Below are 17,871 nucleotides of genomic sequence, written 5' to 3'. Positions count from 1 at the left end.
ATCAATTAATGCAGCGTGTAGTGATTAGTTTGCCAAGACAAACAAGATAAGAATCACAACTCTTCTTAAAACTAATACTCAATCAAGGATTTAATGTGGATAGAAAAGAAAACCACTCTTAAAAGTGTTTTTCATTGATCATTGGTCAAAATAACATAATAAATTAATGATATAGATAGCCATTACATATATTTATACTACCTAGACTCCTGAACCTAAGAAAACGCTCAAATAAAAGTTTGTTTACAAAAATTTATTGGAGCTTGTCTGAACGTGTAAGAGGCTCTTTCGAACCTAACTATGGTTTCCTCGCATTCTTACATGAATTCTCAATTCACACAGCAGCTCGTTCTAACCCAACTTTAAACGAGTGCATCTATGAATAACTCATTCGAACCCAACTTCATATGAGTTATTGAATGAGCTATTTTGTCAACTCGTTTTAAAGCTTGTTCAAACATAAACAACATACGAGCAATTTTGTACGGCTTTTCAATTTTATTTTTACGGTCTATTTTAACTCAGTAAACATTTGAATTAGAAAAACTTAATGAAATATGACTTTGTAACCCTCTAAATGAGCTTTCCAACGCCATTAATTATGTCCCCATATGATGTCAGAATCGCTATATATGTCCCTTTTGTTAAAGCAAATATGATTGAAAATTGTCCTCTATCAACAACCTTTATTATTCAACCTATGGCCCACGAAGGAATGTGGGTCAAACACGGTAGAGGATTTTCTCCGATCCATTTTGGATTGGAGAATATCCAATTAATAATTAGGATCTCTCTAGAGAGATCCTAAGGTCATAAATAAAACATATGTCCTATTGATAGAAATAATAATAAAATATTACATATATTTTAAATTTAATTAAAAAAATAATAATAAGAAGTTTTAAAAAATAATAAAATATTAAGGGGCGGTCGGACCACCCCAGTTGGGCTTGGGGTGGCCCAGCCACCACCTGGGGTGTTTCGGCTACCCTAAATTTATTTATTTATTTTTTCAATCTTTATTTATAATTTTTATTAATTGGGTTGAAAATTTTTGAGTTAAGTTGAAATTTTATGAGTTGAGTTGAATTGAGTTTAAAAAATTGCCAAACTTGAATTTAGAAAAAATTTGAGATTGAGTTGGAAAATCTTGCTTCCCAAACAATGCCTAAATAATCCGCTTTTACTATTCTATTTAAATATTATTTTTTAAATATTTATTTATTATTTCTCTAACTTTTATATTTTTTAATATTTATATTTTTTTAATTGTCTATTTTAAGAATATTTGTCTTATTTCTCCCTTTGTATTTCTTCATCTTCTTTCTCTATTCTCACTCCATTTTGCAAATTAGCAAACTCATTATGCATAATACCATATGTTTAACAAGTATTAACATAAGGGAGTTCCTCACACTTTTTGGCGGAAGAAAAAAACCTAATAATATTTGTTTAATCAATATTATTTGTTTAATCACACTTTTCAGTAGAGAAAAGGAAAAAATTGAGAGAGAAACGAAAAACAAAAAATAAGAGATATAAATTATATTTGTTTAATCAATAGGTGAGTGAATAGTAATTTTTAAATTTGGTGAGTACTGTTAACTTACTACTTTTTTTTGTTAAAGTAGTAAGGCTAAAAAGTGAATATTTAAGCCATTTTGATTAAATTGCCTCACCAAAATAATTAAAAAATAGTTTTGGTGAAGCTGCAAAGAGTGGTCTAATAACTCTAATTTTGGATGGTAAATTCTGGTTAATATGTGTTTTTTTTTTAGTTAATTTTTAAAATCATCTCTAAATGTATTTAATAATAATTTATCTTAAATTCAAATGCAATTTTAAATCAGACAAAATAAAAATGTAGATTGTAGTACTTTTCATAAAATTGAATGAAATAAGGACATAAATTTCTTCCAGTTTGAAGGAAATATCCTCCAACCTATTTAAAATAGTGTCATGTGTCTATAAACATTTAAAAGGCATATTAAATTCTTAATGTCATTAATAGCAGTTTACTAATTTAGACTAAATTTAATGTGCATTTTAAATGTTTATAGATACATAGTACTATTTAAAATAGGTTGAAAGATATTTTCTCCAAACTAATTTGGAAGAAATTTCTATAGGCTATCCTAATTCCATTGTTGTGTCTTTTCTTAATCTACTTGATTTATTTGGAAGTTGGTGTAGATATAAGTTTTTTAGGAGTTCTCTTATTTCTCATGATTTTTACCTATTATAATGCGCCACCAATTTTATTAGCTGCATTCGCAATTAATTTTCACCTTTTTAATTTTTTTTCTCTAGTTCATTGATTTGCTAGTTGTTTGTTTAACTTGAATTTTTTTTTTTTCTTTTTCTTGTATTTGTTTCTGTTTATAATTTCTTTTGGATGTACTTATAAAAAAAAATAAGAAAAATCCAAATGAAACAAAAGTTAACATAAGAAAAGGAAGCCCAGGTAGTCTCCACTCCCATGCCTGAATAATTGGTCTCCAAATGGTAATTGAATTGGTTAAGGATTACGTTACTAGTTTGAATTTTTTATTTTTCTTTCTGGTAAAATAAAAAATAAAAATAAAAATCTTAAACAGTACCGACTCATGAAAGTCAAAAGATCACTCTTTTGTTTGTCTCCTTTCCCTTTTGTTTGTTGTATCGACTCATGGCTTCGACTCTTAAAAAGTACCTTCCGAGCTGCAATGAAATATTTTTTTTGTTTTTAGTGCTCCATTTGATGAGTTGAAGTGAATTGTCAACTTTTCACTTCTCCTTCCCATTTAATTCAACCAAGAGTTTTCAAAGTAGTTCTAAGGTCCTTATTCACACTACCGAGGTATATTAATTAAGCCAACTCAGACCTTATATTGTTCACAAATTTTGGGGCTTTCCTTGAGAAAAGTACTCTCTTTTAACTTGGTCTACAACATCTTCTAAAGACACTCAAATAAATATAAAACACAATTACCTTAGCAAAACATAAATACATTGGAAATTTTCACGAAAACAAAGGCTAGAGTTTAGCGTTTTTACCATTGAGTTTAACTTTTCTCTTCTTGAATCAATTCTTCAAAAAGGATCTCCCATTTTAGATCTCTCTTTCTCGCTAAGATGCTGGGTGCGAGCAAAATGGGGTCTTTAGGGTTTTTATAGAGTTTTTCCTGCAATCTCTTAGTTTTTGACTTATTATTTTTGCATTTTTCACAAGTTTTGATGCTTACAAATGCCCAAAATTTTGTAATTTGAGAATTCATAATTTATTTAAAATTGTAGAGAATCCTAATCCCCTTTCAAGAGAATCAAAACCTTGAAAGACAATTGAACTGTTAAATAGAAGCGAAGCACTGGCCAACGTTCAGACAGTTAGCCCACACAATAACACAATAACTTCATAAACCCACAAAACAAAACACCCATTCCATCACTCCTCGACGCATAACACAAGACACTCACACTGCAACTAAATAAACTCAAGAACCACAAACAAGTGAAGAAAAACAGATTATTGGATTTCAACAAAGAACCACAGGAGAGAACAATAAAGCCTACCTTTTTCTCTCAAATCCCCATGAACTCCACTAGAGGATTCCTCGGATCTTGGACTTCATTCCTTTCCGTTGTGTTCTCCTTCTTCGTCGGACAATATTGAACCTGACACCAATCCCAACCCCAATACTAACCTCACGACAGCCATGACAGCTCGAGCGAAGTGGACGAGCCTTTACCCGTTCTTTGTCTTTTCTCATGATTTTTTGCTTTGACCGATGCTCTTGGATATTGTCTGTCCCCGACAATCCGATGCCAAAGTCTCCACAGTGCCTCTTTTTACTTGGGCAATAATTGTTTTTCAAGTGATCATCAGAGCTGTGGCCCTTATGGCGTCTCTCTGTAACTTGAATACCATCCATTAAAGGTACTGAATTTTCAATAGCTTCATCTGGTACATCCACATGGTCATCACCATCCTCAAGGAGCACACCTTGAACCTGAGGATTGAGCATCTGATCTATGGCTTTCTCTTTATACCTGCGTATCAGATGGACTCCGCAACTTTTGAAGAACGCTAAACCTGTAGACTGCCAAATTTGGAACTTAACTCTCACATTGTCCCCATTTAGCTCATTAAGTTTTGGAATGTGGTACTGGAGCCATAAATGATCTGAGTCTGACAAATATAATTTTTTTACTTCAGAATGCCTTGACAATCCATTGATGATGTCAACCTCACAAAGAATAGGAAGGGGTATTTGAGGTTCATCATTTATTCCAAAAACAGCACCGAGAACCATACCTGTGATCTCCTCATACAAACACGAAGCCTCAGTAATATCTATTTCACATATATCACTGCTTGAAGTTTGTATTTGATGACTGAATCAGTTTGGAATCTTATTTTCCGGAAATATAATATATAGTCTTCAAGATTCCCCTGTTGCACGGATATTATAAACTTTCAGCAATACAAACTACAAAAGCACAAATAAATACCTATGTCAGAGAAAGACAAATACCTTAATAGATAAAAAAATTTTCGTCCACTTCATTTTCCATATTTCCGAGCAGTTTATGGACACGGAAATACCAATTGCTATCCCTAGATCGGACATAATTTTCCTGTAAATTGAGTCTGAAGAATTTTTTCCAATTTAGTCTATAAAAAATTATCATGTGTCATTTGAACATATGAGAAGCAGAACAATTAGTTATATTAATCTAACGTTTATACTAAGCGAATAATTAGTTATACTCCTCATATATGAAAATCCAATAATTCATGAAATAATCAAATCAAAAAAATTAATACAAGTGGTTGAGTGAGTTAATTAAAATTTATTAACCTTTTTATCACGAATATTTTATGGAGTGATCTTAAGGACTTGAACCATGAGTTGGAAAATCCTGAAATTGGGAAAGAGGAGAATTTTTTAATGAGACTTTCAAAAATTGAAGGTTGGAGAAGATATGGGAATAACATAGTGTTAATATCTATTTTTAATGTTTAAGGCTACAAATTGAATGCTATTATTATTATTTTTTTATTTTTTTTACCAAGTTATTCCTTTTCCCCTATGAGTATATGACATTATTCAAATTCACGGCAGTACATTCATAGTCCACAGTAGTTGTAACTCATCTAAAGAATCAATTGGTTTCACACCAAATCTTGAATAAAAAGAAATTGTGAAAAAAATAAAAATAAAAAGTCAAGTACAAAGCACTTCGCCCAATTTTGGCAAAGTTATTCATATGCTTAAGCCAATATAAGTTGCAGGAAATAATAAGCTTAAAGAATTCGTAGAGAAAAAGTATTCGGTTAGAATGATGCATAGCTCATTAGTGAGCACCTTTCCATCTCTTTATGAAGTGCATGCTTTCTTGCTCTTGATTGATTAAGAAGGAAGATCCATCGGATAACTTATTTAGTTTTGTAGCCCCACTATCTTATGTCAATGTCTCTTAGCACTCGAGAATAGGAGTTGTTAAGAGTCCAAGTAGTAACAATCGTCAGGATGCAATACACACGACATATTTCTATTGCTTGTGTGCCCATCCAGATGGACTTGGCCGGGTCGGTCGATCTATAAGACTCATTAGAAATAAGCTTTTTGGGGCTAACTTTGGGCCCCAAATACCATTAGCCGAAAAATAAGAGTGGGCACTTCATTTCGCTCTCAAAGGGCTCCACATTCGACAATTGACAATCTTTGATTTATTAAAGTGAGGGTAAAAAATTGGGAAATTGAAGTAACTATCACGCACAAGCAGTCAAAAAAAAGTACAAAACTTCAATCACTTCAAAAGTTTATCCACTGCAATTGGGCCACACAATGTAAGGTTATTGAATTGTAATCTGTTCTTCTCATTCATTATCCAAATAATGGCCCACTAGTTCCAACAGTTTTCATTGAAGAAGCCTTTGTCTTTATTGCAATATTTATCCTATGAATATGTGGGACTCGAAATACATACCCATGTCCGGTTAATCTTAATAAAATTTGCATATGAGAATATTCGGCTAGAATATAAATGAAACGAATAAATTTATTCATTTTTATCACTTAAATTTTTTAAATAAATGGTAATTTAACAATATAATAGAGCAGATGTCTTGAGTTTAAACTTTATTTCTGTCATTCATTTCTTATTTTAGTTAAAAAAAATGTTACAGATTCATCTTTTACTCATTTATTGCCCCCCTTCTCCCGCTTTTTTTTTTTTTTGCAAATTTATCATTGAATATGTGAAACCTACATATAGTCACCCATATTCCATACTGAATTTGTTCATCTCTTATGGAAATGGACAAAAAATAGGTAAAAGATTATAAAAATTTGAAATTCTTAAAGTTTAAAATCAAAGCCCTTTATTACATCTAACGGCCTAAACAAATACAAAGATTTATGTATTACCGAAAATCTCAAATTACTTGTAGAAACACACAAAATTCTACATTTATTTGAGCCGTTAAATTTTAAAATATGAGAATCACACATTTTAGAAAATTTAAAAACATCTGATCCAAAAGTTAAAAATTAAACTTCTATTTTAATTAAATATTGCAATAAAGAGTTTGAACTGAACTCGAATATAAAAAGAAATATTAAAATATAAATAAAAAAAATTAAACCTTCAAATTTCAACATTATCACTCAACGCAAGACTTAAGGATTCACTTGACAAAAACAACTATCATTTGCTGTTAATAACTTGAACTAAACACAAGGAAATAAAGAAAAAATTGACACCCACGAAATCATTTGCATTTCCCATTCAAAATCACACAAATCTCAATAAAAAAAAATAAAAAAAATCAAGCTTCTGGTTCCCTGGAGAAAGAAAAAATGAGAAACATACACAAAGGAGCAACTGCAAAAGCTGCAAGCTTTAGCAAGTCCTCAGTCTCCTTTGATATCACTCCAATCCTTGACCAGTCTCCACTGTACCTGAACATTGAAATCTTTCTTCATGAGTAAGATAGATTCAAGTTTCTGGTGACAAAATATCAAAGAAAACAGACGAAAAAGCATACCCAGCATCGATGAATCCCAGCCCAAGCAGGGCCACAGCAGAGCGAGCAAGAATTGGGGTGGAGATTTTCAGTGGGAAAATGGTTTCTTGCTTGGTTCTGGAATTATCAGACAAATCTTTCTTCTTAGCCATTGAGATTCCAAATTTTCTGCCATTTCTCCTCACAAACGGATAAGAAGTCCGGCTATTGAAGATAAAACTCTTTCTTGTGAGTAGCATTTCCTGTCCTCTGTTTAGGCTCGTTACCCTTTGACCAATCTGAAAATCTAAATCATTCATCCAATAAGGGCAAAATTGTAATTTTGATATTTTTAATGTTATATTTAGAGAAAAATTCAAAAATCATTTCATATATGCGTTTCTACTAAGAAAATTCCAATACCCGTGAGCACTTTTTTTTTTTTTTTTTTTTTTGGTCTTGCAGCCGCAGGCTTGGGCTTGGCTTGCTTCACAGGCTTCTTTTCCTCCCCAGCTCCATCAGCTGATCAAATGGACAGTTCATGGCTGCAAATAACTTCTGTATGTCACCCACTGCAGAATACAACTTCGCCTCCAAATGCTCAAGCTTCTGTTCGGAATTGAAAGACGATGAAGCCATTATTAGCTCTGATACCAAGTTGTTACAAACCTGAATATCAAATAGGGTAGGTTTTTCGATAGAATGTAGGCCTCCTTCAAACCAAGAGTTTAGAAAATAAACTTCTCTGCATAATTTATTAACACTAGAACAATCTTTAAATAGATTTATAATGAGATAACACCAACTTGAAAAAATAAAATTGAGGATCTCTCAAGTGTTAACTATTAATGTAACAGAATAATAAATATTTAATTGCTCAAATTTTAAGGATTTTACCATGGTATTATCTTAGAAAATCAAAAGAATTCCTCATCCTTACAACTCCATAAGCGTGACTTTAAACACCAACATTGTCTAGCCAAAACAGTAATGGGATCTGACTTCTGAGCAATAGCCAGTAAAAGCAAGAGATAATGGCGCTTGCTTGGGTGCTTCTCAATTCTGCTATTGAAATTCCTCTTCATAATCTTTACCAAAAACACTCCTATATAGTAGTATTCCCACAATGAAACCACCTAGAATGAACTCCACACAACACAATTCAGCCAGCAGGGTAACTTCATACTGCAGTGGAAGTAACATTGTACATGCCTATTAGCAAGAGCCAAAACCCAAGAACAGTCTAATAAAAAGAATAAATCAACAATGGTTTATATTGAACCATATTTTGGATGCCATACTTGGATAGGTGGACTTATTTTCCGGTGATGCCTAAGAAGAAGCCCTCAAATCCGTTGCTCTTATCCAATGTCCCTACATTATGTGTGCCATAGAAAGAAGCATTGAAAAAGAAAGAGAAAGAGATTACATAAGGGAGTGAATGAAAGAATATAGAAACCAAAGTTTACACATGTCGATTTAATCTTCACATATTGCTCATGATCACTTGAAAATAATATTGGGGTTGGAAAAATATATAATGATTTGTAAGAAATCCAAAACCAACTAAAAGAAGAGATTCTTAGATTTTTATTTCATAGAAACCAAAGGTTATTCATGATTTTAGATTACTTCATTTCAAAACAGGAAAGTCATTTCAAGCTCAACTAAGAATGAATCAAAATAGTACCATAAACTCTGTATTATATGTCTGCAGGGGAAGCATTATTAAGCAAATGCTAGAGCATCTGTTAAAACAGACCCATGTAGCCACCACATTCAACAATGAACCCAAAACAAAATTAACCAGCATTATGGGGATACCAATTGGATTCCAAGTTGCCATAATCACATCATGGTCTCTTAGAAAATTCAACACCATCAATTCAATCTAGCCCTTTCTCTTCAATCCTTTATTCCAAATGGAATCCACAACTTTTAAAGGACAGCGACATTGACCTTAGCTTAAATTTTACTTGAAGATTATCCCCCTTTAGCTTAAAAGATTCTGGAACATTGTAATGCAACCATACGTGATCTGAGTGAAATTGACCAGGGATGTCATCCTCCACGAAAGAATAGATTTTTACACCACCATTGATGACTTCAAAGACAATTGCAAAAGTATCTTCATCTTCATCTTGCCCACTCTCTGTTGTTTGATAAAAAGTATCTTCATCTTGTCCACCCTCTGTTATTTCATAAAAAGTATCTTCTTCATCTTGTCCACCCTCTGTTGTTTCATAAAAAATATCTTCATCTTCATCTTGTCCAGTCTCTGTTATTTCAGAAAAAGTATCTTCATCTTCATCTTCATCTTGTCCACCCTCTGTGATTTTAGAAAAACTGTCTTCATCTTCATGTTGTTCACTCTCTGTCATTTTAGTAGAAGTATCTTCATCTTGTCTTGCCTTTGTTCCAATAACAACACAGAAAGCAATTCTTATGATCTCCCCATCCAAATCTGCAAGCTCATCAATATCTATTTCAAATGAATTACTATTTAAAACCTCTTTACAATGGATGAACCAATTTGGAATCTTATTTCCTGGACACATGTAAACAAATTTATGGTCCTCAGGATGTCCCTGTTACACAAATATGACCAGTTTTCAGTGATAAGACCTACAAATCAAGACACACACTAACAAGTATATATGTAAAAGAGAGGTACCTCACTCAATAAACGAGTTTGCAGATCATTCCCCATATTTTCACTCAATTTATGACAGTTGGACAAGTCAATCCATCCAAGCCTTGGGTATATTTTCAATTGAAATCTTTCCAATGACATGCATCCACGCGCATACACCGCCCTTATATTTTGTGGAAGTTCTGAAATTTCTCGAAGTTGCTTGCAATCTTCCAAGGTAAGGCACTCCAATCCAACAAATTTATTGAACTGTGTAGGAAGGCTAACAATAGCGCTACTTGATAGATCTAGATATTCCAAACTCATAGGGCAATCTTCTGATTCTGTTACAACAGATTTTCCAGGTTCTTCTAAGAGTATTGCCAATGACACACACCCCCGAGCACACACTTCTACTACATTTGGTGGAAGTCCTAGAATTTTTTGAAGTTGCTTGCATTGATTCAAATAAAGGAAATTCAATCCAAAAAATCTTCTAATGCATAGAGGAAGGGTAACAATATCACTCTCTGATAGATTTAAACGGTTCAACGTGGAGCCACAATCAAATGTACTAAAAAAATTTGATTTTGATAGGGAACAATTACTAAGATCCAACCGTAGAAGTTTTGGAAATGTTGTCGAGGAACAACCATCATTAGAATTGCGGAACAATTGGACTAATTCTTCCCCATGTGAAATTTCAGATTCGTCTTTGGATGCAATAGAGGGCATGGTTTGTCTATTGTTTGGAAACTTAACAAGTTTTGAACAACCCTTGAGATTAAGTTCCTCTAAATCTTGCAAGTGATAAATGCTATTTGGGAGATTCATGAGGTTTGTGCAACCACTTAGATCTAAAGTTTTAACCTTAACAAGGTACCTAATGGATGAAGGCAGCCTTTTTACACCAGTACAATCCTTGAGAATGAGACGCTCTAAATGTTGCAAGTGATAGATGCTGTCCGGAAGATTCTTAAGGTTTTTGCAACCAGTTAGATATAATTTTTTAACCCCAATGAGGTGCCCAATGGATGAGGGCAATTTCTCTATGCCAGTATATTGATAGTCGACATACTCTAAATATTTCATTTGACACTCAATTTCAGGAAAGTTCTTAAGCTCTAAGCAACCACAAAGGACAAGAGATTCTAGATTTCTCAACTTGAGGCTTCTCAAAAAACTCCTAAGCCTATAGCAGTTTTCAAGACTCAAATCAACAAGCTTATTAAGGCATCCAACAGAACTATGAACTTCAACTAAATGTGCACAACCATCAAGAATCAATGTCGTCAAATTTGAAATCTTTGAAACATCAGGGATTTTTTTAAGGAATTCACAATCAGTGAAATTCATAATTGTCAAATTTTGGAAAATCTGTTAAGAAAAAGAGGAAATAAATTAGTTTGAAGGAAGTTTACAACAGAATTTAAACAAAGAAATATTAAAACAATAATTGTACCTCAACTCCCTCCAATCCAATGAGGTGACTATGAGGCATTCTCAAAACAGCAAGCTTCCTCCCACGAAAATTGGATGGCAAAGATTCTCCAGGATATTCAGGCCAATAAAGTAATCTCAACTCATTAGGGAGAAAATTAATCTCTTGAGAAAACCGTGCATTACAACATATAAACAATCTGAGCATTTTCATCTCCATAAAGGCTTTGGAACTCAAGTCTATCAAGTCTGATTCAGGGGAATCTATCAATATGCCTTCAACATTGTTTGTTCCCTAGCAAGACAATGTAAAACTAAGAGGACCAGCAAAATCGTAACATAAACTTGCAAGATCTATTGCAATGTTAAATTGTGTCTTATGTTCCTAAGAAATATATTAACAAACACAAAACACTCTTCAGAACACAAAATATGTTCTATAAATGTGTATTATTTTCTTTATTTTGACCGAACATGTGCTTAACTTTTGCCGAGGTTAGAGCTAACATATTTTTTTTTTAAAAAAAAATAGTGTTCATGTGGCCAACTAAAGTGGAAGATGATGTGGTGGTCAAGATGGCCTTGTGGCTACCAATGTACTTGTCAAAGTGGTCGTACAGATCTGGTCAAAGTCGCTGTACGCAACCCCTATCTTTTCTTTTCTTTTCTTTTTTTTTAATTTATTATTTTTTTAAGAAAAAATAGAGCTTTACATCTGTTTGGGTTTCTCAAAATAAGGTGTACACTATAGAAAACATTTTCTCAAAAAGTCCCCACGCCACCAAAAAACAAAAGAGTTTTCACATTTATGTCCATCAAAACACATTTTCAAACCAAATAATAAATAGAAAACATCAAAACAAATTAATAAACATATCCTATAATTCTTATCTTGATAAAATATATGTGCGTGTATTTTCATTACTTTGTAAAAAAAAAAAAACAAACAAACAAAAAAATTTATACTCATATGTTTCCCTTCGTGTATTGCTTTTAATTTCTTTTTTAGATTCTTATTCGAATGTTCTAAAGTGAGTGCTTATCACATATTACTCTTATTTGGGGAATCTCTAGCTCCTCAAGTTAAATAGCAAAATAGATGCCTCATTTTCCCTCTGAAATTAAATTCATTATACTTATTCAAGAAAAAGTAAAAGGAATTTCTAACATAATTCTTACCGTATTTTCTTCTAGGACATCAAGAACATCTTCATGAAGCCACAACCTACTACGCTTGCCACGTTCGTTGGGTGATTCTTGTCGAACAATTTCTCTACCCATTTCTTGAATCAAATCATGCATCACCAATGATCCATGAGACTCGGATATGAGACATTTATCCTTCAGCTCTTCAATGCCACTATATGAGCTAAAACCACAACCAACTAGTATTTTTTTGACATATTCTACGTTCTCTCCTTTGAAGAAACATGCAATGTCAAGGAAAATATTCTTTGCATTTTTATTCAATCCATCAAAACTTATTCTAAGTTTTTTTTGAATATCATGGGGAGGATTTCTTTTGTACTCATCCAATTTACTTCTCCAATAAAGTATATCTCTACCTTTCAGAGCTGAGCTTACTACTATTAAAGCTAGTGGCAATCCTCCAGCATAACGTACTGCATCTTTTGTGACTTCCACATAATCATCATCAGGTTTGTCTTTGTTGAAGGCATGCCAACTAAAGAGTGCAAGATCTTCATTATCATCCAACTTATTCACTTGGTATGTTGAATCAACTCCATGTACAGTAAGTAAATGTTTATCTCTTGTTGTTATAATGATTCTACTTCCTAAGCCAAACAAATCACCTTTTCCAACCAGCTTTTCTAATTGGATTGATTGATCCACATCATCAAGAACTAGAAATATCTTTAAACTGCAAAGTCTTTGCTTTATTAAAGTAATTCCTTGATCAACATTGTCAACCATTGAACTTGATTCTCCTAGGATGTTAGAAAGAAGCTTATTTTGCAAATGGACTAGACCGTCCTCTTGGTTGGATTTTTCTCTAATGTCTTCAAGAAAACAACTACCACCTTCAAACTGAGAAGCAATCGAGTTATAGATGGCTTTGGCGATAGTTGTCTTACCAATTCCACCAGTTCCAAAGATCCCTACCATGCATGTAATGTCATTCTTCTCTATATCTAAACGTGACTCCACAGCTTGTACACGGGACTTTATTCCAATCGGATACTGGGCAACTTGAAAGAATACCTTTTTTACTAATATCGAATTCACCCATTCAATGATGTCATGAATAAATTCAGGTTCATTCCTACCAATACAAAAGATCAGAAAACATCTAATGAATTACTTTCACATTAAAAGAATAGGAATATGATCTAGTTACAATGAATTTCTTTTTCTTTTCTTTGTTTTTTTTTTTTTTTCTTTTTTTTACCTCCATAACCAATGACAATGGTTGGCTATGAATTATGATGTAAGGGATCCCTCCCTAAATTCCAGTCCTCCTACTAGTAGACTACAAGTCCTCCCTTATTAGACAAATATTTTTCAGTCTTTATATGGATTATTACACCTTCTCTTTTTTCTTTTTCTTTTTCTTTTTCTTTTTTTTTTTTTCCTTGGTTTTCATTCCCAAACACAGTTTTCCGTAGTTGAAAGTTATCAAGAATATCTTTTGCATTTTACCCGAAAATCAATTGATACTAAATACCAATTCAAAACTAAACCATACACATCTAAAATCTCCTAAAATTCAATGACTTATTTATATTTGTTGAAATATATGACGAAGCTATGATACGTTGAATTTTGTGGGAAAAACTAAAATATGCAAATAATAGTGGAAACAAGAGAAAGAAAAGAGAGACAAATAATTACAGGTGGTTCAGTGATAGGAATTTATGTCCACGACTTTGAATGGCCCCTAGGGCTATATTGTGTTCATTTACTTGATTGTTTACAATACACAGGTCTCTGTTTATAGTTGAATAAGTTAACCTATACAAATAAACCTAAACCAACTTATACAAGAAAACATAAATCAACCTATATTAGAAAATATAAATCAATAATATAAATATCATAACAAATTCTAGCATCCCCCTTCAAACTCAAAGCGGAAGATTATGGAATCTTGAGTTTGAAAACATAAACAACGAATTTTTAATATATATATTTTTTTTTTTCTTTTGGAGGCGGCAGCAGAGGCTGGGAAGGGGCTGTAGACGGTAGCTAAGGCCAGTGGTGAAGATTGACAACGGACACTACCAAAGGAGACAGAGGCTCACGGGCGGCCAATGATGACAGCAGGTGGTGGCGTTGGTAGCTATGAATGCAAGGCCAACTTGGGCCAAACAACTGAAAGGGCCAACAAGAAGCCAAAATACAAAAAGAGAACGAGCCCACTTGGGCGGTTATCAAGTCGGCCAACTGAACCTCACTCATGTGTGCCATGCGTGATGTGGTATGCTCAGACAACTTATTTATTTATTTATGAGTTTGGATTTGGTCTGAAACCCACTGGACATGCTGAGATTGTAATACCTCAATTTCATATTGAGAAGTTTATGAGTAGCTTACATTGAGTGAATGGTTTATAAAGATAGTCATAAGTGTAGTGTTAAGTCTCACATTGCCTAGTTACTAGGTGAAACTGAGTTTTATAAAGAAATTTAGGAAAACTCAAAATTGACTAGTCATTTTGTGCTACTAGTGTGTATGTGGTTAGTGCTTTTTCCTTGGTCGTTACAAATGGTATTAGAGCCACTTAGTAATGCCAGGTCAAGTGGTACTAGAGCACTGCATAATGTGACTCTAATGAGGACGTCAAAAGTTTGAGAGAGTTTGTAATATCTCGATCTCATCTTGGGAATATAATGGGTAGTTTATATAGAGTGGGTGGTTTATAAAAACAGTCATGAATGTTAAGTCCCACATTCCCTAATTATTAGGTAAAATTGAGCTTTATAAGGAATTATAAGGAAACTTCAAATTTACTAGTCCTTTTTTAATACTAGCGCAAATGTACCTACCGCATTTCTCTCAGTCATTACAAAGATAGACTGAAACCAGGTCAAACAGGACGAAACCCGCTGAACCGGGTTGAACGGGTTCGAAAATGCACTGTAAACCACTAAACCAGCTATGTATGTTGGCTGGCCAGTCTGTCAAACACTGGAACTGGCCTAAACTAGTTGTGAAAGAAATTGAACTTGTATGAATCGGTGTTGAAAGCGTTGAAATCAGAGAGAATCGGATTGGACCAGCTAATATAGGACTCAAAGTGCACTGAAAAGAGTTGACTTGTCCAACAAAGGGATAAACGGGTAAAAATCCATTAGAAATTTACTAAACTGGTAGATAATTTTCCAAAACCGGGTTGAACCGGTTGAGAACCCGCTGAAATGGACTGAACCGATTTGGAGAACGAACTGAGTCGAACAAAAACAAAAGGAATCGGTTTGATTCGGACTAAACTGGTTTTGGAACCAAGTTGACGAACGTGAGCCGCGTTGGAAGTGTTGTCGTGTGTGTGGCACGTGAATGTAATGCGCAGAGGCGCGTGATGCGCGAGATGATGCAATGAGAAAGCAATCGACGCGTGCGGCACTTGTGAACGTTGAGGAGCGTTAGAAACTTTAGGCAGCGTGTGGTGGCGCATGGGTGCTCCGTGCTCGGATTGGGGCTATCTTGACAGATCTGAACTATCGAATGGCGTAGCCATCAAAGTGGTTGAGTGAGTGTGGTGGCGTGTGGCTGGAAGGACAGAATCTTTGGCCGGCACGTGAGTTGGTCTATGGCGGCGATCTTGACAGTTATGGTCCTATGGACTTGGCAGCTTCTGATCTATTGAGTGGCGCTACTACCAAGGTGATTGAACGACGTTGCAGCTACAAAGTTTCAAAGACACAAACTCTTGGCGATGCCTTGAGACGTGACTTGACCATTTAGGCCTGGGAAAGACGGCTACGATACTACGTGGAAATATGTGATGAAATTCTAATACCATGTTGAAGTTTGCGGAGAAAGCTACAATAAGAAAATAATAGCGGAAGTAAGAGAGACAAAAATTTACGAATGGTTATGTATTAGACACTTATGTCTACCGTTCTGTATGGCTTTTAACGCTACATTGTGCTCATTAATTTCATTGTTTACAATACATAAGTCTCTATTTATAGTTAATTAAGTCGACTTATATAAGTAAACCTAATAAGTAAACACAAATCAATCTATATTAGAAAATATAAATCAATAATATCAATATCTGAATATATTCTAACAATTTTCATTTTTTATTTTTTATTTTTTGCATTCAATAGAGATTTGCTGCTGCAGCAACCTTCGTTACAAAGTAAACTTCCACAAAATTTGTAAAATAGACCGTGCTAAAAATATGGGCTAGTTTGATAACATTTTTTAGAGGATGGTCTTCATTTTTTTTTTTTTTTTTTTTAAAAAAAATTTATTATAACATAAAGGTGAAAGTAATTTGAGTTGTTTTATGTTTAAAGTTGTTAATTTGTTAATAATTTTTTTTCTTCTAAAAAGCAAAAGGTTTCTCCCAAAAAACATGATCATTTGAGCCACTAATTTCCTTTTCTTATAAGTAAAAAAAAAAATATTTTATGTATAAATGAGTAAACAAGTAGGATCTTTTTATCTCATTAGGAAGAATTCTAAATTCGTTAGGAATTATGTATTAAACAAGTAGGACTATAAATAAAAGTTAGTGGTATAAAACTATATATAGCACAACAAATGAGAAGTTCATTTTCAATTATGATTAGTTTTTTTAAAAAAAAAAAAAAAAAAAAAAAATTGGGTTGAGTGTAATTCTAGAACGAAAATTATTAAAGAGGTCAATTAAAAGTACTTTTAAGTAAGTTTATTGACATTTTCAAACATAAAAATACTCAAGAGTTCACAAGCATGAAAGCTCGTCCCGGACAAATTAGAAGAGATTAATGTTATGTCCTCTAATAAAAGGATGTTAAAAGAATGTTACGATCTTAGAAAAAAAAAGAACGAGAACGAAGGGCACAAGAGCGGTGAGAAATACCTGTAACTCTCTGAATGCTTTCCAGACAAATTGGCTGCTTCAGTTAGGGCCGTCTTCCACCTCTGCACCTTCGTTTGATCATCTTTGAACATTTTTTTATGTTTGATGAAAGCTTCTTCAAAACTGTTGGTTTGATTCCGTACTTCCGACGGATCTACCTGGTAGAACACCGGTAGAACCTGTTGCCCCTTTGTTTTTTTACGCTCAAGGATATTTATTAGCTCATCCAAGCACCATTTGGATGATGCATAGTTTTTAGAAAATACAATAATTGAAATCTGTGACTCTTCAATGGCTTTGAGAAGTGCTGGTGAAATTTTCTCTCCACTTTTAAGCCGCTCATCATCTTTGAAGGTGTTGATTCCCTTTTGACGCAAAGCTTCGCAGAGATAGGCAGTAAAATTAGTACGAGTATCTTTGCCTCTAAAACTCAAAAATACTTCGTTGGTACCACCGGTAGAAGAGGAAGATGCTCCTTGGAAGGCCATGGAAAAAGTAATCTTCTATGAAGTATGCGTGCTTACTGCTTACCAATACCAGAGATAAGTGCAGAATTTATCAGAAAGAACTGTATTTAAAGTTAAATAAAGAAGTCTACTGTCCCGTCCCTTCCTGTGAGCAACTTCTTGGAAACTTCCTTACGGCGTTGAATAGAGGCCAATCAGCCAACAAACCTTGTTGTCTCGACTCTTGTGAGAGAATACACAGTAGTGCCGCAACAATTTAAAAGGCCACTACTTTTTTTTATGACAGCGAAAATGTTAGCAATAT

At 33.6% G+C, this 17,871-nt stretch overlaps 2 protein-coding genes across 2 annotated transcripts; both read right to left on the bottom strand.

Moving 5' to 3' along the window:
* Positions 1 to 6,682: 6,682 nt before the first annotated feature.
* On the bottom strand, positions 6,683 to 7,298 carry LOC132184537 (uncharacterized). The gene is made up of 2 exons (XM_059598208.2): positions 7,034 to 7,298; positions 6,683 to 6,947 (listed from the first exon to the last, which is right to left on the bottom strand). Exons 1-2 carry the CDS (start codon positions 7,249 to 7,251, stop codon positions 6,815 to 6,817), a joined length of 351 nt encoding a protein of 116 aa, XP_059454191.2. The 5' UTR covers positions 7,252 to 7,298; the 3' UTR covers positions 6,683 to 6,814.
* Positions 7,299 to 7,422: 124 nt separating this feature from the next.
* LOC132184536 (TMV resistance protein N-like) lies at positions 7,423 to 17,621 on the bottom strand. Its single transcript, XM_088518141.1, has 8 exons — positions 17,101 to 17,621; positions 12,243 to 13,347; positions 11,086 to 11,358; positions 10,415 to 11,000; positions 9,666 to 10,099; positions 8,293 to 9,579; positions 7,889 to 8,176; positions 7,423 to 7,736 (listed from the first exon to the last, which is right to left on the bottom strand). The coding sequence occupies exons 1-6, from the start codon at positions 17,586 to 17,588 to the stop codon at positions 8,905 to 8,907; spliced, it is 3,561 nt and encodes a 1,186-aa protein (XP_088374267.1). The 5' UTR covers positions 17,589 to 17,621; the 3' UTR covers positions 7,423 to 7,736; positions 7,889 to 8,176; positions 8,293 to 8,904.
* Between the last annotated feature and the right edge of the window lie 250 nt (positions 17,622 to 17,871).

The sequence above is a fragment of the Corylus avellana genome, chromosome 7, assembly GCF_965113065.1.
Source record: "Corylus avellana chromosome 7, dhCorAvel1.hap1.2, whole genome shotgun sequence".
Taxonomy (NCBI): Eukaryota; Viridiplantae; Streptophyta; class Magnoliopsida; order Fagales; family Betulaceae; genus Corylus; species Corylus avellana.
Note: the sequence above shows the minus strand (reverse complement) of the source record. Positions and strands in the feature narration are given on the sequence as shown.

Bases quoted from the DNA above. Each gene is read 5' to 3' on its own strand.
- LOC132184537 (XM_059598208.2), bottom strand. From the start codon at position 7,251: ATGCTACTCACAAGAAAGAGTTTTATCTTCAATAGCCGGACTTCTTAT. The intron at 6,948-7,033 runs GTATGCTTTTTC...TTCAATGTTCAG, and splicing joins CTGGGATTCATCGATGCTGG to GTACAGTGGAGACTGGTCAA.
- LOC132184536 (XM_088518141.1), bottom strand. From the start codon at position 17,588: ATGGCCTTCCAAGGAGCATCTTCCTCTTCTACCGGTGGTACCAACGAA. The intron at 13,348-17,100 runs GTATTTCTCACC...TTGTATTGGTAG, and splicing joins AAGCATTCAGAGAGTTACAG to GAATGAACCTGAATTTATTC. The intron at 11,359-12,242 runs GTAAGAATTATG...TTGTCTTGCTAG, and splicing joins ATGTCCTAGAAGAAAATACG to GGAACAAACAATGTTGAAGG.